Source organism: Microcebus murinus, chromosome 21 (assembly GCF_040939455.1).
Source record: "Microcebus murinus isolate Inina chromosome 21, M.murinus_Inina_mat1.0, whole genome shotgun sequence".
NCBI lineage: Eukaryota > Metazoa > Chordata > Mammalia > Primates > Cheirogaleidae > Microcebus > Microcebus murinus.
Window position 1 is genome coordinate 32701696 of NC_134124.1, and position 25517 is coordinate 32727212.

Here is a 25517-nt window from a genome sequence, read left to right on the forward strand (position 1 = left end):
TTCAATGATCGCGTTTCACTGGAGTCCAAAGTGGACCTGCCAAAGGTCCCCGCCCCCTGGACTGGAGACTCAGGGACCCGAAAAGTGAGCCTCAGGCAATTACATTCTGTTTCTCCATTGTTGTTTTTGTTCCTCTGATACAGCCACTTGTCCAAACTCTATTAACACTTGGTGTTGGCTGAAGCTTTTGTTTTCAAATGTGTCAGCAAATGGCAGGGCCCAGAAGAGGTGCGAATCCATCTGGAAGGGTCACAGGGCACTTGATGGCTGCATTTGCGCTTGGCAGCTGTGCTGGCTTAGCATCTCTTAGAGCAATGTCGAGAAATGCAAGAAAGAGTATAGCCAGAAGAAGGGACATACCCCCCTGCCCCTCGTGTTCATTCATTTTCCTTCATTTTCCTTCAGTCCAACAAGTATTTATTAAGAGTTCGGTAGATATTGATTGCACTTTTCTTGTGGTACAGGCACTGGAAATTCAGTGGTCAACAAGACAGACTCAGTCTCCAACCTCACTGAAGCTGGAGGAAAAGGCAGGGCATACGTGCAGTGTATGTGAAATTGGGTGTGATATCAGCAGTGGGCTGGTCAGGGGAGCAGGGACTTTGGACTGTGGTCTGAGTTTGAATCCACTTTCTACCATTTTCTGGCTGTGTGGCCATGTGCAAGTTCCTTAATCTCTCTTTGAGTTTCTTATATGTTGCATGGAGGATAATACCTTGGAGGGTTACTGTGAAGATTAGACGGTCTGGTATAGGTAAAGTGCTAGAGATTTTATCTGCCTCGTCTATCACTGTAACCCCAGTACCCAGAACAGTTCCTCGCACACATGGTAGATTTGCATGGAGACCTTGTACGAAGGGGAGGCTGGGGCGGGTATTTGTGGGGACAGCGGACAGCCCGAGGGGCTGCGGGCAGGCTCCCCCACTCCTCTATCTTCTGTGGGCAGACAGTTGCCAGGGTGAGGCAGGCTATGATTTCTTCCTCTTGCTTTTCTGCCATTTCCATCCCTCATTTGGAACTTGGGCGTGGTTCGGCCCCTCTCACACTGGTCAGAAACAAACTGAGGGTCACAGATAAGCAATCAAACCTAGCAGGGTGGCATTTTGGTTTGAAGTTTCCTGTTAGTCATCTAGAAAACCTAACAGAATTGGGTATTCAAATGCAAAGCCACTTCCTTTGTCAGTACAGTCTGCTCTGCTCCAAATGGAGCCTTAAGAGGCCCCTGTGCAAAGGCAGAAATACAACTATAAATTAAATGGCCAAGTCAGTTACTTTCATTTTCATAATCAGAGAGTCCTCGGATCGAATATAGACTTTCACGTTGAATTCCCAGTTTCAAGATCCGTCCGAGGCATCTTAAGCCAACCGATGGCACCTTCTTGCCTGACATTGGGGGTGAAGGAAGAGATTCCTGAGGAAAGCCGGGAGGAGACTGTCAGAGAACAAGACACAGTCACCCCCAAGTACCTGACAACACCCCAGATCTGCCAGCGCCCAGCAGCTAGTGCATTCTGTGCACGGCTTCCTTCTGTCACCTGCACTGCTCTGTCCAGCCCCATGGGCAGAGCCCCAAGCAGACCTCTGGGGCTGGAAGACAGGGAGTAGAGTCTGCCAAGGGAGGACACCAGCAAACTGGAGCGTGTCCAAATGACGGTGGCCTGCTGCGCTGGGAAATTAGGCCAAGTGTGGCGGGAATGAAGAAGCAGGCGTGTTTATGCAGGACGAGAGAGGAGAGAGGCCTCAGCGTCCCCTGAGAGCCCTCTCTAGGTTTGCTTTAGGGCAGAGGATTAATTTTATGCAGCGTTGACCAACAGGGCCATTGGTTGTAAACCGCAAGGAAGCAGATTTAAAGGTGACATAAAGCTCTGAAGGATTGTTCAGAAGTGATGCTAATAAAAAGAAAAGTGACTACCGTTTATTGAGCACTTACTGTGGCCACACATGAAGTCACGCCTTTTATAGGCATTAATCTCAGCTGAGCCTCCTAGGAATTCTATAAGGCAGGGACTGTCATCTCCTGCATTCTACAGCTGGAGAAACTGAGGCTCCAGGGGACGAAGTTGCTTGTCCAGGCAGGCTGCCCCCAGGTGCCCCAAAGACACCCCTCTTCCAGTGGACACGGCACTGGGACAGGGTGCAGGCCTTGGCGAGTGGATCACAGGTTTGGTGCTAGGCTTCACTGCCCTCCTGGCTGGGTGGGCTTGTGCAAGGCACAGCCTGGGCAATTGCACCCTGCTGCCCTGGGCTTGAAGCCAGAGCCAGTAAAGGACAGAACTGGCCTCAAGAGCCACATCTGTCTGACTCCAGAGACACTGGCTCTGAACTCGCAAGCTTTATCGTCTGCCAGGACAGGGACTTTCCATCTTTCTGAGCGCCCATAAAGGGAAGTTAGGGATGTAGGGCTGGCCTGCAAGGGGGAGGGGAGGACACACTGTGCTTAATTCCATTTAAACACCCTAATAACCTTGTGAAGTAGCTACTGTTAACATCCCCATTGTAAGAAAGTGAGACCCAGAGAGGTGAAGTCACTTGCCCAAGATCACACAGCCATAAATGGCAGAGCTGGGGTTCCTTCAGAACCCCTCTGCTCTCTTTGATGTGGTTTAGGCAGACGAGTTGGGGAGTGGGGGTGGAGAGTGAGGAAGGAGGGAAGAGGGAGGGAAGGAGATAAGTGGAGAGGGGGAGGAGATGAAAGGGGAGCTCCAGCCTGGAGGTGGCGCTCTGCAGTGTCCATTGGGACACTGGTCACTAGTGCGCCTCACACTGCTGTCCTCAGCCTCAGAGTTAAAAAGAGACAACTGCGGGGACATGTACCCATGGAACAGTGGTCAAGAGCATGGGCCTGCACTCCCAGCCAGCCCCAGCACTCTGTGACCTTGGACAAGGTCCAAGGTTAACTAACCTCTCTGTGTTTGAATTTCCGCATCTGAAATTTGGAAATCATAATACCTCCCACCTGGAAGGAGAATTGTGGGGATTAAATGAGTAAGTGCATGTGGAGAACTTAGAACCTTGTCCGGCATGTAGTGTTTGATAAGCACTAGTTTTTCTTACTGGAGTTAGCGCTGGCAACCTTCCAGATAACCTTGACTACATTGTCTTCTTTGTTGGGAGGAGTAAGCACCTGTTTAGAGCGGAGTCTTCTTATCTTAGCTCCCCACCCAACCTGGTGGGATGGGTAGGAGATGGCATAGCAATGCCTGCTTGAACCAGACCACAGGGTAGGTGAGGCTGTTTTGCAGCCGTCACCTGCTAGAGTGGGTTTGGAGGATTCTGGAAATGCAGCTACCGCCTGGCATGTGGGCAGCAGCCGGGCCAAGGGCCCTCCCAGTGGAGCTCGGCAGAGGTACGGGGGCAGGGGGCTGAGAGAGAATCCATGGCCCCACATGTGGGTCCCACGTGCCACCTGGTGTCCGCTCTTGGCACCTGCGCTGCCCCAGCCCCGCGGGTCCTTCTGCCTAATTCTGCCTTTTGCTTACTGTATACGGAGCACCATTACGTGGCGGGCTCGTCACCTGCTGTGAATCTCCTTCTTGCTCACAGTGACTTTTGCCACAGATCCCCGGGCCATCTGAGTTGGAGCTCAACCCTGCAGCTGGCCAAAGGTGGGCACAGGCTTTCAGAGGCCACAGCGCCCTGGCCCTCCTGCCTCCCTGCTCGCTAGCGCACCTCTCGTGCGTAGCACAGCGCCTCACCCCACTTCCAGCGCTTAGGGGGTAGTTGTTTCTCTGCAATTGCGGCAAAATACACATGACATACAATTTGCCATTTTAACTGCCTGGTGCATAGTAAGAGGTCAGTCCACAGTAAATGATATTAACAGCCTCCTTGTCACTACTTGTCACTCAGGCTGGAGCGTGGGACCCGTGCAGAGGAGAGGTCAAGTTTGGGTAATACCTGGAGGCCTTTGGGAGCCAGGCTGGGGCTGGATTAACCCCCGTGGTGGGCGGTAGGTGTCTGGGCTGGTTTTGTTTGGTCCACATGGGCTGCATGGGCGTGGGACAGACTCGCAGCAGGGATAGCAGGAAGGAGCCGGGATTCAAGGTGACCGGGGATCTCACCTGGCCTTCTCTTCCATTTCACAGCCATATACAACTTCCAAGGCAGTGGGGCCCCCCAGCTCTCCCTGCAGATCGGCGATGTGGTGCGAATCCAGGAGACCTGTGAAGGTGAGTCGCCCACTCCGCACCCTGGGCTGATGGAAGCCCACCATACCTTCCAGAACCCTCCAGCCCTCCCCTTGAACCTGCAACTGTGGTGGTCTGTGTACATACATTTTGCTAATGCTAGTCATGAGAATATACTGAACCAAATTGCTTTTTCATTTTAGAAACGTGTGCTTCACAGCGAACACCTCACTGGGCGGTGTGAGGTCTGTTACGCTCCTCTCCGTTTGTCACAGCCATGGGACTGTTTGGGCCTGTGACTTTTTCTGGATACACTTCTTTATTAGTATCAATACTATTGTAAAGGAAAATAAGCATTATTGGGGTGTGGAAGGGTCTCCTAAATCATAGCCCGATTCCAGGAGAACTGCTGTGCATAGTTGTGTGTTGTGTTTACTGCACAGAGACACCCAGCCCAGGGAACAGGAGCCAGGCCCCTCCTCAGGCCGGGAGCTCTGTCTTGGGCAAAGTGGCATCTCTTCTTTTTCCCACAAAGGTGCCATCCCCTTGAGGAGCCGAGTGTCCCTGGGCTGTGTCCACCGTGTTGCTGGTGGTGGTGTAGGGAGTGCTTTTAAAAATTTGCACAAAGGCTAATGGCCTTGGAGTCATGAGTGAGGCAATTGAAACTCAATATATCACCCATGTCACTGATAAACTTGATATGGGGAGCATGAGCGTGCTGACGTGTCACTCAGAATCAGGCAGGCTCTCCCACCCCTCCCTGGCCCAGCTGGGCTACGATGGTTCTTCCCCTGCCCAGCCTGCCTGTGGCTCCTACTTCAGGGAGGGCACTGTATCCGTGCTCCCTGTGGCTTGGCAGAGCAAAGGAGAAAGAGGAGAGGAGTGGGCTGAGCACCTGCCTGCCCCCGGCCCCAGCTATTCCATCAGCTCATCCTGGGAAAGGAGCGAGGTGCTGGCAGGAGGCAGGTGTGAAGGAGGGGGAAGCAGGGGGCTGTGGGAAGGGAGGTGACCTACGGGAATAGCCATCTCTGGTCCTTTCTACAAGCCAGACACTGTGCTAAGTTCTTGATAACACATTATCCTACTTACTCCTCATAGCAACACACAGGACAGGCAGTATCATTTCCAGGGCTGGAGTAGCTGTGTGCAACTTCCTAGGGGACGGAGCCCTCCGGCTCTCTCTGCAGATTTGTGCAGGGATGCTTGTGCACACACACACATACACACACACACACGTGTGCACGTGCACACAGGCATGGACACATGCAGAAACATGCACACACATACACACGAAGACATACACAGACATATATACATGCACACAAACAGAAACACACATGCACTTACACTCAGATACAAACCAAAAAAGAAGCAAATAGAAAACCTTTTTTGGGGGGAACTGATTTGATATTTGATTTTTGAAAAACATTTAAAGGAGTCATCATGGGGGGGGGAATTGAGAACTTTGTTTACTTTTCTTACATTTACTTTGTGCTTTTGCATTATTTTTACTTGGGGTTATGTGTGAGAGAATGCCATACTCTTCAGTCTCCAGGCCTGGGAAGATCCCAGTCTGGACCCATGAAATCCTTATACGCACCAGTGGAGGGGAGTGGCATAGGGCTGAGGGGGCGCTTCCCACGCAGCGCAACCCTGTCTTGCACAAATCCAATTCTGCCCAGAGGCAGCAAAACAAATTGTAGGTGTCTATCAAGGGTGAAGAATGAGAATAAAAACAGCAAAAACCCTTTCAGTGTCGCTTATGTGCTACTGAATGCTAATGCTGAGAAACAGGCATGATTGCAGGTGAGGAAACTGAGGCTCAGGGACGAGAAATGACTCACCGCAGGTCACATGGGGGGCCAGTGGCTGTTTTCTGACGCCTAAGCCCGTGCCCTTTCTTTCACCCGTGCCTGCAAAACAATGGAAAGGCCTTGCCCTGCATTTCAAAATTCAGATGGGTATTTTTCTCTTCTTTTTATTCAGTTTCCTTGGCTAGAAAGCTGCAGGCAATAGACTAAGCACACGAACTCTGTAGTCAGAGCCTAGCCGGTACCTTTGCCTGACTTTGTACCGCAACCTTCAGGAAGCCTACGCTGGTGGCCTCAAGCCACCTTCATTCGTCTTTGGGACATCTTTATTCTTTCTTTGGTTCTGTTTTTCCATTTTTAATTCAATTTTATTAGTCTTGCATTAATGTATCCTTGTAATAATCAGCAAATGTGGAAACAGCCCAAGTGCCCATCAATCCAAGGATGGATTAATAAAATGTGGTATATGTATACCATGGAGTACTATTCAGCTCTAAGAAACAACGGTGATATAGCACATCTTATATTTTCCTGGTTAGAGCTGGAACCCATACTACTAAGTGAAGTATCCCAAGAAAGGAAAAACAAGCACCAGATATATTCTCCAGCAAACTGGTATTAACTGAGTAGCACCTAAGTGGACACATAGGTACTACAGTAATAGGGTATTGGGCAGGTGGGAGGGGGGAGGGGGGCGGGTATTTACATACATAATGAGTGAGATGTGCACCATCTGGGGGATGGTCATGATGGAGACTCAGACTTTTGGGGGGAGGGGGGGAAATGGGCATTTATTGAAACCTTAAAATCTGTACCCCCATAATATGCCGAAATAAAAAAAACAAAAACAAAAACAAAAAAACCTTGCCGGAAGGAGCTGGGTGTATTAATTTGGTAAGTGGCTGCTAATTCACAAATCCATTGAAAATATAATATTTAGAAGTCTGCTAGAATTATTCTAGCTATCTCAGGGACTAGTATGTGAATTATTAGGATTTCTCATGCCCACAGTCATGCCCATACAGAGTTTCAAACTGGGATTTATGGGACCCTAAGGTGTCTCCAGGGGCCTTGGGTGGCTAATGGAAGCCGGGCCGCAGAGGGGTCTGAGACCAGGCCTGGTGGCGTCTGCTTTGCAGATGGGGAGTTTGGCCTGTGATTCTGGTTGAAAAAAGTGATTCCTTCAAAAATATAAAAAATGTGAACATCACAGTGTGAGTCAAAAATTAGTCAAAACTGTGTAGGAGAAAGAACATGGGTGTGCCCATGAAACCCTCTTATGGAAAAACTACTTGAAAACCAAAATTCAGCCAACTGATGAGTCAAAATAAAAGAATATTGGATTGACATGCTGTGATAAAAGGAAATTGTGGTGAATGTTGAGTCCGAATCAATCCATGTATAAAAATTGGTATTAAAAGCCATGATATTTATGTCTGCCATAAAGAATGCTATTGTTAAGAACCTGGACAATGAAAGAAAGTCTAATGATATGAAGAAATGAGAGGAGAATGGGAGGGAATAAATAACTCCATGGCATCACTTCTATAGCATAGAGTTGATCAATATTAGAAATAAAACGTGTGACTTTTTAAAAAACATGACCATTCCCATCTTCTGATGCTTTTCATAATTATTTTCATTTTAGAGGAGTTTTTAGGAAATCTTTTTAGAGATGAAGGAACATTTAATCAAAATTTATTTCCTTTAATTTACTTGATTTTTTTCTTCTGTTAAATACAAATAAGATTAAATTTAAGATTTCTATTTATATGGTATCTTTACTATATGTTCATTTTTATGAGAGTATTTTAAAAATCATATTTTATTTGTTTATCTGTCATTCTATCACTATAAATATAAGTGAAGAGTTGACTGGTATGATATTAATAGCATTTTTTCTGTGCAATGGGATTCAGGATAATTTTTAAGCCCTTTATGTTTGTACATTTCTATTTAGTTTAAATTCTCTACAATAACATATCAATTTTAGACAAAAAAAAAATACACTCCTAAAGATTGGAAGCAAATATCCTCAGATGTTAGAAATGATTAATTCTGGGTAATTGGAATGTGAATGATTGTTATTTTATTCTTTGTATTTTTCAGTAGTTTTTAAATATTTTAAAATATATATATGTATTTTTTTAGAGACTGGGTCTTGCTATGTTGCCCACCCTGGTCTCAAACTCCTGGGCTCAAGCAGTCCTCCTGCATCTGCCTCCCAAGTAGCTGGGATTACAGGTGTATACCACCACCATCTGGCTTTCAATAGTTTGTTAATCTCTCCCACTATCCCCAGTAAAAGAAGTGGAAAGAGCATTGGCTTTTGAATTAGAAGTTATTTCCTGCTTCCATTACCCATTAGCTGAGTGATCTTAAGTAGGTAAGCTTTAGTTTTCTTATCAGTCAAATGGGTTATCATCACCTTGCTCCTCAGCTTATTATGAAGATAAAATGGGAGAAAGCAGAGAAGCTGTCTAGCACCATGCCTGGCTCTTTGGAGGGGCTCTGTGTTGGTTAATTCCACCCTTCCCTCCATTACGTAGGGCAGCATTGAGACTGGCAGATACATATCTTTAAGATGTAGTGCAGGTAAGCTGGAAGCTGAATCTTTGATGGGCTGGAATAGTGAGGCTAGCCTTTCCTTGCCTACATACGAACTCTACTCAGCTGGATGACTGGGGAAAACAAAAACCTGATCTGGGTGTTTAGACATGGATGAATTTCACTTCCTATTATAAAGATAATATATTGTTGTGATAAAAACTCACATAGTTTAGAAGGGTACCCAGTGCTCGACCTTCGACATCCAATTGCTATTTTATCTCTCAGGCTGCCTTTTCTGTCCAGAGGCAGCATAAGCGTTCTGTGTCCTGATTTTGGATGTGTAAAACAATGCAAGTGCATTGGGCAGTAGGAATTCCTCATGGAAGGGACAAACATAAAAAAGCAGTGACTTTTTTTCCCGAATCACTTCCTCTAGGCATATTTGGTTGACATCTTTCCTGATATTTAAGGACATCAAAAGACCTCAACCTCATATCCAGTGTACTGCACACCCACTTCTTCCCTTTCCCCAGCTTAATCAAGGGCTGAGGAAGGAGGAGGTTTGGGGTGCTCTCTCTCCAGTTCTTTGTCTTCCCTACTCAAATAAGTCCAGTGGTCACACAGTCACTGTGCAAAGGGCCGTGTAGCTGGGGAATGAGATGCCAGATGTCCCTGACATCTCTGTGTGAAGCTCCTGGAGTGTACCCATGCCCTGCTTGGTGTGGTTTTGGGGTGGAGAAGCTGTATCCATGCCCTTCTGAGGCAACAAGTCCCACCTCCAAAGACCGCCACCCCCCCCCCCGCCCCCAATCTTTCCCTCTCTTCTGATCACTTAGAGTATGGTAGAGGGGTGTTTCTTGGTCTTGCTTAAGATTCTTCTTTGTAGTCCTTCAGAGAGGATGCATGCTCCATGCTCAGTTATTTACTACTTGACTCTTCCTTTTTTGGAACAATAGGAAAAGTCCCATTCTGCTTACTGAAACCTATGCGTGTCTGGGCCATGAGGTTCCACTCAGTAGGAATGAGAATGGGATTTCTATGCTGGTTGCCAAGGTGCTTTTGGATTTCACTTATCAGTAAAACAAAACTGCAAGAAGGAGTCAAGGGAGAAGATAGATAGAGGATCTTCGGCTTTTTTAAAGTAACGTATAGCTTTTGTTGTTGTTGCTGCTTTCTAGAAATAGAATTACAACTGTGCATATCATTCTGAGACTTGTTCTTCTTTCTTAAAAATAACTAGACCACTGTCTAAGTCAGCACAGGCACATTACCGCATTGTTGGTTTGGCTGCAAAGAGTCCTGCACAATGAGGTTGTGAATCTACCACTTGCAGAGTTGGGTACATCGGGAGCCATGTAGCAGTGTCCATGCTAATAACTCCTTTGAGGGTGATCTTGACCTATCCAAGTTCTTTGCTTTTAGGATGAGTGGAGGATGTTATGACCACTTAACAGGGAAGCACCACTTTGCAAGGAGATATTCTTTTGTTCAGGTCTACTCTAGTGAAAAGGACTCTGTTTTCTTAAGTGATACTGCTCCATTATCAGGAATTTGTAAGTGAAGTTTTCTTCCCTTCTGAATGGGGATGAGGCTAAAACATCAGTAAACTTCCATTATGTTGAATTTCAGGCATGTCTCATTTGCTTTGTTGTTATGAAAATATGTTGAAATGATTTCATTAAAAAAATTCCTAATCTATAGGTCCTAAAAATAAAATAGAAAATATTTTCTATTTTTCTATTTTCTGTTTTATTCTATCCCACTTTCTCTACATTATTATTGTTATTTTAATTGATTTATTTTAAAGAGAGAATGGTATCTATGAACATTTTTTGAGACTTACCATGTGCCAGGCACTGGGCAAACTCTCTGAATTCTTAATCTAATTTAAGCCTCATGAGACACCATTATTATTCCCATGAGACATGAGGCACCGTTATTCCCATTTTACAGATGAGAAGATTGAGGCTTAGAGAAATGCAGTTAAGTTGCAGATCTCCATTCAAATTCAGGCTTTGATTCCAGAGCACACACTCTTTTTTAAAAAAATACATTTTATTGTGAGCATTCAAAGGTACATCATGACCTTATGACATATAGATAGTAAAATGGTTACTATAGTGAAAAAAATTAACATATCCATCATATCACATAGTTACTCAGTCTCTTTTGTTTTTGTGGCATGAGCAGCTAAAATCTAATCATTTAGCAGAAGTTCCAAATACAGTACAATTTTATTAACTATAGACCTTCTCTTCTACATTAGATCTCTGGATTTGTTCATCCTACATAGCTGTTACCTTGTAACCTCTAAGCTACATTTCCCCATTTTTGTTCCTCCCTCGATAACCACTGTTTTATCCTCTATCTCTGTATATTTCTCTCATTTTTTTTTCTTTTAGATTCCGTGTATAAGTGAGATGGTGCAACACTTTTTTTGCTGTGTCTGGCTTATTTCACTTGTCATAACATCTTCTGAGTCAATCTATGTTGTGGCAAATGGCAGGATCTCTTTCTTTTTAAAGGCTGAATAATATTCCATTGTTTATTTATATCAAGATATCTCTATCCATTCATCCACTGGTGGACACTTAGGTTGTTTCCATCTCCTGGCTATTGTGGATAACACTGTAATAACCATGAGAATGCAGATATCTTTACAAGACTGTGATTTCATTTCCTTTGGGAGTATGCCGAGAGGAGGGATTGCTGGATCATATGGTAGTTCTATTTTACATTTCTTTAGGAACCTTGATACTGTTTTCCACAATGACTATGCCAAATTACATTCCCACCAACACAGTGTACTAGACTTCCCTTTTCTGCATACCCTTGCCAGCACTTGTTATCTCTTGACTTTTTGATAATAGCCATTTTAACATGTGTGAAGTGATATCTCATTGTGGTTTTGATTTTCATTTTCCTAAGAATTAATAATATTGATCACCTCTTCATATACCTGTTGGCCATTTTTATGTCTTCTTTGGAGAAATATCTGTTCAGGTCTTTGCCCATTTTTTAATTGGGTTATTTATTTTTATACTATTGAGTTGTATGAGTTCTTTATAAATTTTGGATATTAACACATTGAACTGCCGCAGAAAAAATTCAGAAACTTCCTTGGGGCCACAGTGCTTTATTACAAAAATAGAATAAAAACTAAGCTAAAGGTAAACATAAATAGAAAAATCAAATTTATTGACTTCTATTTATTTAATCCACACTTTTAGAATTAAATTATCAGTATTAATTGTAGCAATAAAAACTTCAACAAGTAAGATGTTATATATGCTTCACGTGGCCCCAGGGTCAAAACTAGAGTGAGTTTAAATATATCTCTCATGGCAATGAATGTGTTAATCCCTTATCAGATATATGGTTTGCAAATGTTTTTTCCCCAATCCAAGTTTTTGTTTCATTTTGTTGATTGTTCCCTTTGCTGTGCAGTTTCTTTGTAGTCAGAGCTCAAACTCTTAACTGCTGACAGGTGCTATCTTCTATTTGATGTTAATATTATTATATAGTTCAACAAACGGGAAAGAACAAGTACTTCCAAGCACTCGTGACTCAGGTAAATATTAACATTTTGCCATACTTGCTTCAGACATTTTTTTTAAAGAAATAATTTTAGATGCAGTCAAAATCTCATTTTACTCCTCATCTATCTCATTCTTTTTCTTTTGTCCACATGTAGGGAACACTTTTCCTGAAATTGGCATGTTTTCTTCCTGTCCAAGGTTTTAGATAAAATGGTTTTAATAAATGCTGCTGAGGTTGGTGTTATTTTCCTTATTTTATAAGTAAAAACACTGAGGCTTAAGTCACCGGCCCACAGATCATGCCGCTTGGAAATGGCTGGGAGAGAACCGCACCTCTAAGCTTTGTATTCTTTTCTGGTATTGTGGGATATTTTTAATTTCCTCAGTTCCCTGACTCTTAAGGGACTTGAGAATTTAGGTATACTTCATTTTGGTATTTGAGATATGGAAAAAAGAGGATGATTTGAATAACTAGTACTTCATAGTTGTCCAAAAGAATTGTAAAAATGTTCCCTTCTCTTATCTTCCCCCATAATGCATGTCTTAGTTCAGAGACTGCTAAAACAGAGTATCATAGAGTGAGTGGCTTAAACAACAGAAATTTAATTCTCATACTTCTGGAGACTGGGAAGTTCACGATCACGGCACTGGCAGATCTGGTGTCTGGTGAGGGCCCGCTTCCTGATTTGCACATGACTGTTCTCTCGTGTCCTCACATGGCAGTGAGCAGAGAGAGGAGGAACAACCTCTTCTGGAAGGGCCCTAATCCCATGCAGAAGGGCTCTACCTTCATGACCTAATCACCTCCCAAAGACCCCACCTCCTAATGCCATCACATTAAGTGTTAGAATTTCAGCATATGCATGCCTGTAATCCTAGCACTCTGAGAGGCTGAGGCGGGATGATTGCTTGAGCTCAAGAGTTTGAGATTAGCCAGAGCAAGAGCTAGACCCCGTCTCTACCAAAAGGAAAAAAAAAAGGAAAGAAAAGAATTTGAACATATGAGTTTGGGAAGGACAGGAACCTTCAGTTCATAGCTAAGCACACTGAATTTTGTGTTTTAAAAAAGCGATCCTGGTACAGTGATGCAAACCTGTAGTCCTACCTGCTTGCAAGGCTGAGGTGGGAGAATTGCTTGAGCCTAGGAGTTCAAGGCAAATCTGGGCTTCCATCTCCAAAGAAAAAAAAAGTAGTTATCTCATGGAAAGAGTTAGCAAGAAAAAAAAAAAAAACCCAAAGAAACCCTTTGTTGTTATTTAATTCATAGGGTCTTGAGCCCAGGGGTGAGTTCTGGGACACAGTAAGTACCATGTTCCACTGAGCCTGCTTTTGATGATGGGTCCATTGTCCTAGGATTTTGCCCTTTTGTGCCAACTATTGTTATCTGCCACTGCCTGGTCAGTTCTTGGAGTGCAGCCAAATATAGCTGACTGGTGACCAGATGAGGCAGCTGACATCAGTGGTCACAGATCAATAGCCCAGCAGGGTGACAATGTCAGAAAAAGTCCTGAGGATAGTTCTGATTCAGTTATTGCGGTGGACCTGGGTTTGGATGCTTGGCTACATCACTGCTGAAGAATTTTGGGATTTCTTCCTCGCCTGCTTAATCTCAAGCCATCCAGCAAGTGGAGTTAAAGCCTTCTTGCAAAGGATCACTGGCTATTTGTTTCTCAAAGCACCTAGTCCCATGCAGTATACATAGTAGGTTCATAATCAATGCTGATTGACTTGAATCTGGAAGCCAGAACAGGAATATTAGGTGCAAGATTCATCAGAATCCTGTAGTGAGGATTGAGCTGAAAGCCTGAGAATTAGGAAACCTATAAGGTGTGCACACGTAACTGAGTCTCGAAAGTCCCATAGGCAAAGTCCCAGGACCCAGGAATCCAGGGATCCTGACGGAGGCCCTGCCACATGAGCTTGGTGTAGGGACAGTTGGTGCCTCGATTGTTTTTCCACTTCCTGGCGGATTTTGGTGGCTTTGGCCATCAAGTGAGTTCAGGTCATTGTGACCGGATAGCCTTATCTATATTTGTGCTCTAAGGCCATCACATGGGGGACAATATGGCTGTACAGCTTTCAGGGCTGGCTTTGAAGTCACACGGACTTGAGCTTGCTCCCTGGCTGTGTAATCCTGGCCCAGTACATCCACTGACTTGAATATCAATTTCCTAATCTATAAAATAGGAATGATAACACTTAGCTCACAGTGCTGCTGTGAGCATTAAATGAGAGAAGGCACGTACAGCACTTGGCATACAGCTTTGAATGCTTTAATTGATCAGTGAATGGCAGCTAGTAATAACATCACAAAGATGGATTTGCATCCAGTTGGTGGAATGGAGCAACTGGAGAGGCCATGTGCTGCAGTGCAGCCCTGTCGTTTCTGGAGTCAGCTGCTTGAGTTTAACTCCCGGCTGCATCACTCACTAGCTGTGTGACCGTCAGCACCTTACTTAATCTCTGTGCCTCTCTGTTGTCACTTGCAAAGCTGAAGCAGTCATAGTACCAGCTTTATAGGGTTGTTGTGGAGGTTAATTTATAATTTAATGAAACAAAACAAGAAACTGCAGCAGAGTTCCCAGCATTTAGAAAGCACTCAGAAACTATACGCACTACTGCTAGTTGCGAATTATTTTCCATAGTTATTGACAGATAATAAAGGCACCGGAATACGATGTGCTGCTTCATGAGGCAGACGAGCCTCCATCACCGGAGACATCCAGTTGGAAAGTAGCTTAGTCAGGATTTAGTTCTGGCGACTCAGATGCTGAGAAGTTGGAAATAACGGGTAACCACCAGACTCCTTCCCCCATAAAGTAGGATGCATGGTGTGGTGGCTGCTCCTCACACTGCCATCTAGTAGCTGTGTGACCCTGGGCAAGGCACTTAACTTCTCTGTGCCTCAGGTAGGACATTCATCTGTAAAATGGGATAATAACAGTTTCTCCCTCATATGGTTGTTATGAAGATTAAAAGGCTTAATGTACGAAGAGCTGGTAAGGCAGTACTTTTATTCCAAACCTGAGGTTCTTTCTGTCCAGCCGCCCTTCTTTCCTTTATATTTTCCCTCGTATCTTCCTTCTCTCCTTCTCTCCTTCCTCTCACTTTCTGATTCACAGTAGGAGCCCAGTGGGCCCCTGTCGCTTCAGAACTTCCTTTAGGACTTGACCTTCAAGCTGGCTCACGGCAGTGAGGGGTGACTTTGCATTTTAAGTTGTTTGTTTTGGGGCTTGCAAATATGTCTGTTGAGGACATATTTTGGCAACAATCTGTCAGCCCAGTAATGAGGGGCAGCTAATAAGGCGCCTGGCAGATGCTTTTTATTTACAGAGATGACAAATGCCACTACTCGGCTGTGCTGGAATCATTTCAAAGGCCAACGGACTCATTATAGTCATCGGTACTTGCTACACTGGGGCTCATTTTGTCAGAGGACAGTGCGTCATCGGGATTTCTGTTCATTGAATCGTTTTTGATATTCTTGCAAAAGGAAGAACATTTTAAAAATTTTGTACATTTATCCATCTCTGAACTTACATGTTTTGTAATGAGTAACTTTTGCAAATCACATTTTAGACACCGTTTGCTGCTGTTAGAACTGTGGATGTTGTTTTAGAATGTTTGCCAAGATCCCTGAGCCTTTCTGTGTCCCCAAGGCAGGGACTGAAAGCATGCATAGGACCGCAGAGCCCAGGCAGATAACGAAAATGAGGGTAGGGCTGAGCGGAGGCTGGTGATTGGAGGCACCTGCTCTTCTGCTGGGCCCGGCTGTTCCACACGCTAACTGCGCCAGCGGGAGCTCGGGCCAGCATTGCTGGGGCACTTCATGTTTCCAAAAAGGAAGATATTTGCATACCTTTGTGAAATCTATTTTTATATGTTGTGCTGAGATGTTGGCAACCAATCCAAAAGAGTTTGAAGACAACGGGCTTCCAGACTCTGATCTGTACCTAAGGTCTAACGCAGTTGTTTCTTTGCTATTAATAGTTAAAAACCAAACCAAACCAAACCAAAACAGCAACAACAACAACAAAAACCCCACCAGCAACAAACTTGTAAGAATAAACGAGAGACCTGTTTTTTTGTTTTCTCTTTGCAGACTGGTATAGGGGATACCTCTTAAAGCACAAAATGTTACAGGTAAGGTCAATTGGTTATTTGGGACATGACTGGCTGTCTTCACACGGCTCTGCCACTCTGCTGGGGCAGTTCTCTCCCATCATTGCTACTCAGCAAACCAAAGCCATTCTCCCTCCGTGTGCCCTGTGCCTGGTGCCCTCTACATCTTGGTACTCACTGTGCCTTGACTCTCTCCCCCTTCTCCTTATTCTTTAAGGCCCATCTCCGGTGCTGCCGTCTCCCTGCCACTTTACCTGATGTGCTCCTCACGTGTGGTTCTCCCTCCCCCAAGTCCCCGTGGAATCGTGCCTGATTTATTTGAAATTTGTCTTCTGCCGGGGTCTCTACCTGCCAATGGTTCTCTTGCTTCAGCCCCACGCCACACGTCACCTCCACAAGAGCAGGGACCTGCTTTGCTCGTTTCCTCTCATGGCATCTAGCATAGCGACCAGATGTCCCCAAGTGTGCACACTGGTTGAATCTATGAAAGAATTTCCAAATAGTTGATAAACTTCTCTTGCTAACTGAGCCGAATGATGGAGCAAAGAAATAATAGAAGCTTTTCCTTCTTACACTCTGAAGAACAGTGAAATAAATCCAAGGAGAATAGGTCTCAGATCTGGGTAGCCCAAGTGCAACCCAGAACACCGTTGCTTGAGGACCAGGCCCTCCTGACCGTCCAGCTGTTCCTGACTGTGACGGGTGGCTGCTTTCCAGAACTGGGCAGGAGAGGGGAGCAGCAGAGCCCCTTGTGTCACAGTGCTGCGTGGGTTAGAGTGTTTATCAAGCGATGCTCTCTTGCGGCCCACCTGATAGGGGGAGTGTCCGTAGTGGGGTTGAGGCATCCTTTGGGACCTAGGGCTGTTGTGGGCTCTAGGGTAACTGATGGCAAACTGGAAGGGAAGCTAGACTTGGGATTTGCTCCCTGCTCCATCCGACTCTGGGGTTATTTCTTTAAAGTTTGAGGGTTTTGCCAGTCCGTGGCTTTGTAACAAATCCTGAAGGCCCAGGGTCAGTCAATTCTGTAGGGATATGTCTTTTTATTTTATATTTTCTTTTGTTTCCAACAGGGCATTTTTCCTAAATCCTTTATCCACATCAAGGAAGTGACAGTGGAGAAAAGAAGGTATTTGCCATTCCTTGCCACACTTGACCTCCCGTGGCTCGTACATGTCTCTGGCCTGTTTACTTTGAAAATCTGCCTTGGCAGGTCTGAAGGGTGTTCCTCGTGTCTGCTTTGTTGCCTGTGTTTGTTTGTGTGTCTCCCTTCCCTCACTCGATGGGAGATCTAATCCAAACTGATCCCCGTTCAGATCCGATTCTGGGAGATACTCATTTGGAGAATCAAACTTCTCGCTGGCAGCTGCCTTTGAACTGTATTAAAGTAGATTAATTGTGAATAATGTGCCCACCCTGGCAAAGGAGGACATGACAGAGGAAGGCCCTTGTGTTTGCATAATGTAATTGGTGTGGCGGTTGGAGGCAGTTCAGTCTAATGTCAGGAAGGCCCCTCCCAGCTGCTGCAGCTTAATGCAAATTCGCCAGCATTTTATCTCATTAGCACCTGGGTCTCAATTTCACGCCATTTTTTTTTCTCCCACCTTAAATAGAAATACTGAGAACATCATTCCTGCAGAAATTCCTCTGGCACAAGAAGTGACAACGACACTCTGGGAGTGGGGGAGCATCTGGAAACAGCTCTATGTGGTGAGACTCGGGAATTTTGCTCCCTGGGATGGAAGCTGCTTGCAGTCTGTAGTTGGGTTCAAGTCTGCAATTTAGCCTTGAGCCGGCAGGCTAGGGGATTTTGGTGACATGTCAGAGCACACACTGTTATGGATGAGGACATCAAGGCCCAGAGAGGTTAGGTGACTTTCTCAAAACCACACAGCTAGCTAGGGACAGAGCCATAATAAACGGGATCTGGTGTGATCCTTACGTTTTTAAACTAGTGTAAAAGTTGCCGAACTCGAGCATGCCTAACAATCACCTTGAGAGCTGTTAAAAATAAAGCTTTCTCCGATGGGGTTTAGCAGTCTTCGTTTTTGATAAACTCGGGGATTTGATTTGGTAGTCTGCTGCTAACACCTTGAGAAATACCGTTCTCATATATTAATTAACCGATGGCTATTGTCTTCAGAGGTATGAAGAAGCTTTAGACCCTGGAAAAATAAGGAGCATATTTTGCATTTGTTTTCCCTGTTTTGAAGCAAATCGAATTTTAAATCCTCCTTTGATGTGCCAAAGCTCCTAATGAAAGCAATTAGCTAAGCAAACCATTAAGCTGAGAGTGGAAATGTCAACCCAGGCTTACTGCATACTTGCTAGAGCACCGTGCGCCCCTGCTGGTGTACACACGCTGTGTAGACTTCTATGGCCTTAAATGTTGACTCTCATGTAGACATTTCATGATCTGTTGTGATTGGCACACTCAATTCTGTAAGTTTCCCAAAAGTTGTTAGGAAAGTTTGAAGAGAGAACAGTATCTTTTTGGCGAAAGTGATTTCTTTTTCATCTCCACTACCCCTTTTAAAATATCATAGCACATCCACACGTACCATTTCTATGTCTTAACATTTTCCCTATAAAAAATCTTTGAATAGCAAATCCCTATGCCCGTACCCTAGGAAAGAGATTCTTAAGCATCTGCCATTTAGTATCACCTTCATGATTCTCGCCACATCTGTATACAACATGGTATCACTTAATACTTAAATGGGAACTTCTTTTAGTAAACCTAAATCAATTTGCATAGTGAACTTCATAAAGTTCCGACAACAATTCTCTGAGTCTCCAGTGCTAACTGGGCGCCCTACAATTCAATTCAATTCTGACATGACTCCCAAAGTTGGCATGAGACTCCGTAGGCTCAATTCCACAAGACAGCCCTCCCTTCTGTGGCCAGTCTGAAGTCCCAGGTCCCCAAGCTATCTGTGCTTCAGTTAGAATTATTTACAAATTGAAGGATTCCTGCCACCCTTCCCCGACCAGACACTCCCTTTCCTGCCTCGGGTTCCATAATTCTTAGAACAGCTCACAGAACTCAGGAAAGTGCTATAGTCATGACACAGTTTTATCATAAAGGATACCGCTCAGAAACAGCCACGTGGAAGAGATGTGTAGGGCAAGGTATGGGGGCGCACGGAATGTCGATGTCCTCTCTAGGCACGACACCCTCCCAGCACATTGATGTGTTCACCATCTGGGAAGCTTCTCAAATCTTACTTTTTAAGAGTTTTAATCAAAGTTTCACAACATAGGCGTGATTGACTAAATTATTGGCCATTGGTGCTTGAGCTGGAGGTTGGGGATGGGAGAGACAGAGGGGAGTGGGGCTGAAAGTTCCAAATCTCTAATCATGTGGTTGATTCCTCTGGCAACCAGCCTCCGTCCTGAAACTATCTAGGGGCCCATCCAGAGCCACCTCTCCAGCATAAACTCAGCTATGGTTGAAAGGGGACTGTTATGAATAATAGAAAACATTCCTGTCACTCAGGATATTGCAAGGACTTTAGGAGCACTGCCTCAGGAATCAGGGACAAAGACCAAACGTATACATACATACATATACGTATGCATATGTATGTACGGTTCTTTCTTTCTTTATTATACCAAACACACTTTCCCAAATGGAAAGCCAAAAGCGCTTGGCACAATTAGAGGAACACTATTCAAATAAACACAATGAAAATGAGACAGTGTTATTAGATGCTTGCTATTGTACCCATCTAAATCTCTGAGCCCAAGACCTTCTCTCTCTGTTAAAGAAAGAAATTAAGAAATGTGTGTGAGAGGTGTTAAAGATATATTAGTATGAAACTGTAACTTTCTCTTTCCCTGAAACAGAAGGATGGAAAGAGAGTGGAAGAGAATCACTGTATGGGTCAGTGTTACTTGACCTTGTATCTTTGTACCACCAAGAGCCATCTCTCGTGCCATAGATGGTAGATGTGCAACACTTTGGGAGGGCTGTTCTAGAAATAGTCCTTTATCACTGGAGAAAGGGCGCTGGCTTCCAGCCTCAAAGGGCCTGAGCTCTGGAACCTCCATTATAGCAGATGTTTGTCAACCTAAAATAATCAAAAGGGTCAGAATCTAGTTTAAAGAGAGTTTATTCAAGTGCAGAGTGTAAGGACAGTCTCCCCAGAAGCACAGATTCGAAAGAATGGAAGCCATTGTTCCGAAGTGTAGAAGTTTGGGATCGTTCATTTAGACAAAGTTCAGGGAAGCTTAACAAAATTTCATTATCTTTCTGTATAAGGCTTAATGCAAAGTTACAAGGATCTGATTAGTTGAGGTAGTCTTTTTCTTTGGAAAAGGAACATTTAACATTCCTTTCCCTGAGGATGCAACAGTCATGGGGTCTTTTGCACCACCTGGTCCGAGTTGGTCCAGGACAATCAATATAGATTGAGGCAGTCAACCTATAACAAAGATCAGTGATCAGAAGAGGGCAGGGGTCTGGTCTCCTAGTCATTTACCGAGCAAGAAGAGGAGGAAGAAAGTTAATCTATAATCTAAGAAGCAAAATTGCAGACATGCTACATGACTCAGTCTCCAGGGTTTAACTTCCTCCTTGGCTTTATACATTTAGAGGGTCCTGAAATTTTCTTTTCTTTTACATGTTCATGGCATTTATGTTCAAGTATCTTTTTGGATTAAAGTCATAAATCATCCATTCCTTACCCAAGAAGTGACTGGGATTTTTACTCTTGCTTCTGGGAAACCTTTCTAGCCCAGGAAAAAGAAATATGTTGGTGACAGCCTAACCCGTCATAGCTGGGTGGAGAGGCTCAAGCTGTGGCCTCTAAAGCTGCTAGCCTGACTTTGGCACAGCTTGTCACATAGATGCTGCCTTGGTCTGTGTGCGTTGCTGTAAAGGAGTACCTGAGGCTGCGTAATTTGTAAAGAAAAGAGGCTATTTGGCTCACAGTTCTGCAGGGTGTGCAAGAAGCATGGCACCAGCATCTGCTTCTTCTTTTTTTTTTTTTTTTTTTTTTGAGACAGAGTCTCACTCTGTTGCCCACCAGGCTACAGTGCTATGGCATCAGCCTGGCTCACAGCAACCTCAAATTCCTGGCCTCAGGTGATCCTCCTGCCTCAGCCTCCTGGATAGCTGGGACTACAGGCATGTGCCACCATGCCCGGCTAATTTTTTTCTATTTATTTTTAGTTGGCCAATTAATTTATTTCTATTATTAGTAGAGACGGGGGGTCTCACTCTTGCTCAGGTTGGTTTCGAACTTCTGACCTTGAGCGATCCACCTGCCTCAGCCTCCCAGAGTGCTAGGATTACAGGTGTGAGCCACCACGCCCGGCCAGCATCTGCTTCTGATTAGGGTCACGGGAAGCTTCACTCGAGGGGAGCCGCATCACATGGCGAGAGGAAGGAAGCTAGAGAGGGGAGGGAGTGGCCAGACTCATTTTAACACTCAGTTCTGGTGGAAACTAGTAGAGAAAGAATCCACTCATTACACGAGGGATCCTCCCACGTGACCCAGTGACCCAAACACTCCCCACTAGGCCCCCCTCCAACATTGGGGATCCAATTTCAACCTGAGATTTGCAGGGGGCAAATCTCCGAGCTGCAGCGGATGCCCAGGCACCTTTGGCGCAGGTGATTAAGGATTGTTTCCTGTCTCTCAGGCCAGCAAAAAGGAGCGTTTCCTCCAGGTCCAGTCCATGATGTACGACCTCATGGAGTGGCGGTCCCAGCTTCTCTCAGGAACTCTGCCCAAGGATGAGCTGAAGGAGCTGAAGCAGAAAGTCACATCCAAAATTGACTATGGCAACAAGTAACCGCTCTTTCCTCTGAAAAGATGCTTTCTCGCCCCTCTCTCTCCCCACCCAGCCCCCTTCTTTCCTTTTTCCCTCCCAAGAAGCTTGGTTCCATTTTTAGATGCGAGTTAGCCACTTTCTATTTGGGAGAAGGCTGTTACCAGTGGCCATGCCTGTGTGCCTTTGTTGTCACTCCCCTGGGACCCGGGGACTTGCAGGGGGAGCCAAGGCTTGCGTGCACAGTGACTATCACCAGCCTGAGAAATTTAGGACACTCGTTTAACCTACTTCCCAGGGTTTGGGGGGCACAGTCCTGCTGGTTCCCTTTCCGCTTAGTTGTCATTTTGTCCCTGCATTTGCAAAACCCTCCTTTCAGTCTCAGTGTGAGACTTAATGTCTCCTTCCCAATCCTACATTATCCAAGCCACACGCCATCAGCTAACTCACACGCACAATTATTATACAAAAGTGTTTCCTCAAAGAGAAGCGGAAATTGGTTGGAATTTGAATGTTATGAAGTTAAGGAGAGAATGAGCCAATTATCTGAGGTAGGACAACCCACTAGTAATAATATTATAACCAACACTTAATCAGAGCTCATTATGCACCTGCTCCGTGCTAAGTGTTTTACATGCTATTGTCTAACTTAATTCTTATAAGAAATCCATGGGGCTGGCAGTTTTTTTCCCCCATTTATTCAGATGAAGAAACTGAGGCTCTTCAATCGGTTCGGTAACTTGTCCAGAGTTGCACAGCTGGTGAATGGCAGAACCAGAATTCAGACCCTAGCAGTCTGGCTCCAGAGTCCATGGGCCTCACTACTCTGCTGTTTGGATAGCCTTTCAGAACTGTCAGAGCTTCTCCTCCCTCCTGGTTTTTTGAATGCCCTCCACACATCCTATTTGTTTGTTCACTCATTCCAACAACAAGCCAAACATGTATTGAGCATTTAGAGTTGACTGGATTTCCTGGTAGGTGTTGGGGCTACAGAAATAAGAGTCCCTGTCCACTAGGGGATCACAGTCCAGTTAGGAGTAAGGCACACGTAAGCTATTGATAAGTATTGTGGTAAGTATGAAGGCTTAGGAAGCAAGAGTGCTCTTTATTTGACTTGGAGAAGGAAGTCAAGGAAGGCTTCCTGGAGGAGGTGGCTCCTGAGCTGAAGTTTGAAGGATAAAGAGATGTTAAGCAGGCTTAAAAAAAAGGGAGGGTGGGGTTTCATGAGAGAGCATGCATGTTTAAGAGCCTGCAAAGTGGGTCAGAAGACTAGATCATAGAAGAGGGAAGTAAAAAAAAAAACCCATTTAAAGGAAATAAAAAGAAATTTTCCCAGCAGCCAGGCCAGGCTTTCTTGCCCTTGTCACGTGTACTAGGAAGAAGATCCAGGGAAGAAAGTCAACGGGTCCAAATTACAGCTGCTTTCCATCCCAGAGACACTGTCCCTCTGTTGGGGCCCCTCTTGGCATCTAGCAAGCGTGTCCAAATCTGCTTGCAAAGCATGTCATCCCAAAGTGATGGGAAGGTTTGGCCACACAGCTGCCACCATTGGCGTGGTGGCATCTTTAGCTGAACACAGTTGCAGCAGGGAGCGTGGGGACTGAGGGCATTTCGCTGCTTTACAATGACACCTGTGACCTTCAGGTGTTGTTTCCTCAAGGGGCGGGGGGTGTCTCTGGAGAAGAAAGACCAGGGATGGAAGAAATGGTCACCACTCACAGGAAGCCTTCCCTGATTTTCCCCTACCCAGCCTGGGCTGGGTTAGGTGCTCTTGCAGGCCCTTGGCATCCAGAATAGTGAGCACCTCCATCCTGGCCCGGCTCCCCTACTGTCCCTGGGAGTCCCCTAAGATGCTGACTGGCTACTCCGTCTCCATGCCTGTGCCTGGAACAGGGTCTGTGCTCAGTGAGTAGTGGCCGAGTGAACGGACAGATGGTGGCAATGGGAGAACAGAGAGGAAGAGGGGCCTGCCCATGCCAGGCGGCGTCCCAGGCCCAGCCCTGCACTTTCAGTTTCAGTCCCTTTCCCGTGGGGAAGTGAGACAGACACACTCAGGGGGCTCCTCCCTCCCCCCGTCTCCTTCAGCCGGAAGCTCTGGCCTGGTTCTTGAGGGCTCAGAGCTTGGGGCAGGATGGGTGGCTCCTGGCAGCCAGGGCACCTGGCTCGCCCACAGAGGTGAGGACGGCCGGTGTCCGGCCTCGAGGGTCAGGGAAATGTGAGCGGAACCGAGTCTCGGAGAATCAGCCTGTCTCTCCCCTCAGCTGCTCCATCCTTCACTCAGACATTGTACTTTTGTCGCGCACCTGGTCGGCCCCGGGGGTACGGACATGTACAAAACACAGCCTCTGTTTTCAAGCACCACACTTAAAAAGCAGGCGACAGGAGCGAATGCTGACTTACCAGTGCCCCTGTGTGCCAGGGGCTGAGGAGAGCCTTCCCGTGTGCTTTCCACAACAGCTGTATGAGGTGGGTGCTGTTGGCATCCCTGTTTCTCAGACGAGGAAACTGAGGCTCAAGAGGGACCAGCTGGTTTTGCCCAGGATGCGGTGGGATTTGAAGCAGGTAGCCTGGATCCGGAGTTCAGGGCTTGACCATTGCACTCTACTGCCTCCCAAGGGCGGCGTGGCTAGCAAGGGAGGCGGAGCGTGGACAGCCACATTTGGGAGGAAGTTATGCTCACCGTGAGCGGAGGAAGCATGGGCAAGAGGGTCAGAGGGCGCTGGGGGTGACAGCTGCCCTGAGTCTAACAAGGCTAGCAGGAATTATTAGGGAAACTCAGAGAACGAGAACGAGAGGACGTGGAGCAGATGGGAGGGGCATGGCTAGAGCAAGGCAGGCAGGCAGGGCCTGGAACCCAGGGGACTGAGTGACAAGTGAGTCCGCACTTGTCCAGACGGTGGTGGGGAGCCGTGGCAGGAGCCTTTTTTTTTTTTTTTTTTTACCTTTTCTATTTTTTGAAAAATGCATACAGTGGGGGTTTTTTCCCCGTCCTCATCTTGGGTTCATTTTATCTACTTTCTCGAACAGCAGAGAGCAGTGGGGTTACCTCCTGCTGAGGACATGTCCAAATGAATGGCCGCTGTGCCCAACGGGCGCTGTCCTGCAGAGGACAGACAGCCTCTCCCGCCAGGGGCCTCAGGAATCCCGCCAATCATACTAAAAATTCCGGAGTTCCGAGTGAGACGGGTAATGGACAAGCTCTGTAGGGCCCAAGGAGTGAGGAATCCTCAAATGACTTCTCCAAATCCCAAGACAGCTGGGTCGGGGAGAATGTTTTATTCATACATTTTAGAACCGAATCCACTTTGATAAATTTTGAAGAGGAAAAGCTAGAGAGATCTTGGCATTAAATTATGTATCGGCCGTGCTCCGTCTTCTCCAAGGTCGGGCGAGCCCGGCTCATCGTTAGCTGAGTGCGTCTGTCCCCTCAGCCAGCCCGGTAGGCAGCGTTGCTGTGCGGCACGATGAGTCATTTCTAGTTGGGAGTTAATTTCCTAATGAGTGTGAACCTTGGCTCCCTTCCTTTTGCAGTTCGATGAGATGAGAGATGCGCCTCTCAATTCGATTCTCAAACAAGACATGAAGACTCAGTC

The 25517-nt window shown here is 45.7% G+C and overlaps 1 protein-coding gene across 1 annotated transcript in view; it reads left to right on the forward strand.

The window, feature by feature from the left end:
- DOCK2 (dedicator of cytokinesis 2) overlaps nucleotides 1-25517 on the forward strand; it is a 392475-nt gene that overhangs the window by 9198 nt on the left and 357760 nt on the right. The window contains exons 2-6 of the mRNA XM_075996281.1: nucleotides 4086-4169; nucleotides 16130-16170; nucleotides 17220-17275; nucleotides 17760-17856; nucleotides 21796-21944. Coding sequence (XP_075852396.1) covers nucleotides 4086-4169; nucleotides 16130-16170; nucleotides 17220-17275; nucleotides 17760-17856; nucleotides 21796-21944 — 427 coding nt within the window. The remainder of the gene's footprint in view (nucleotides 1-4085; nucleotides 4170-16129; nucleotides 16171-17219; nucleotides 17276-17759; nucleotides 17857-21795; nucleotides 21945-25517) is intronic.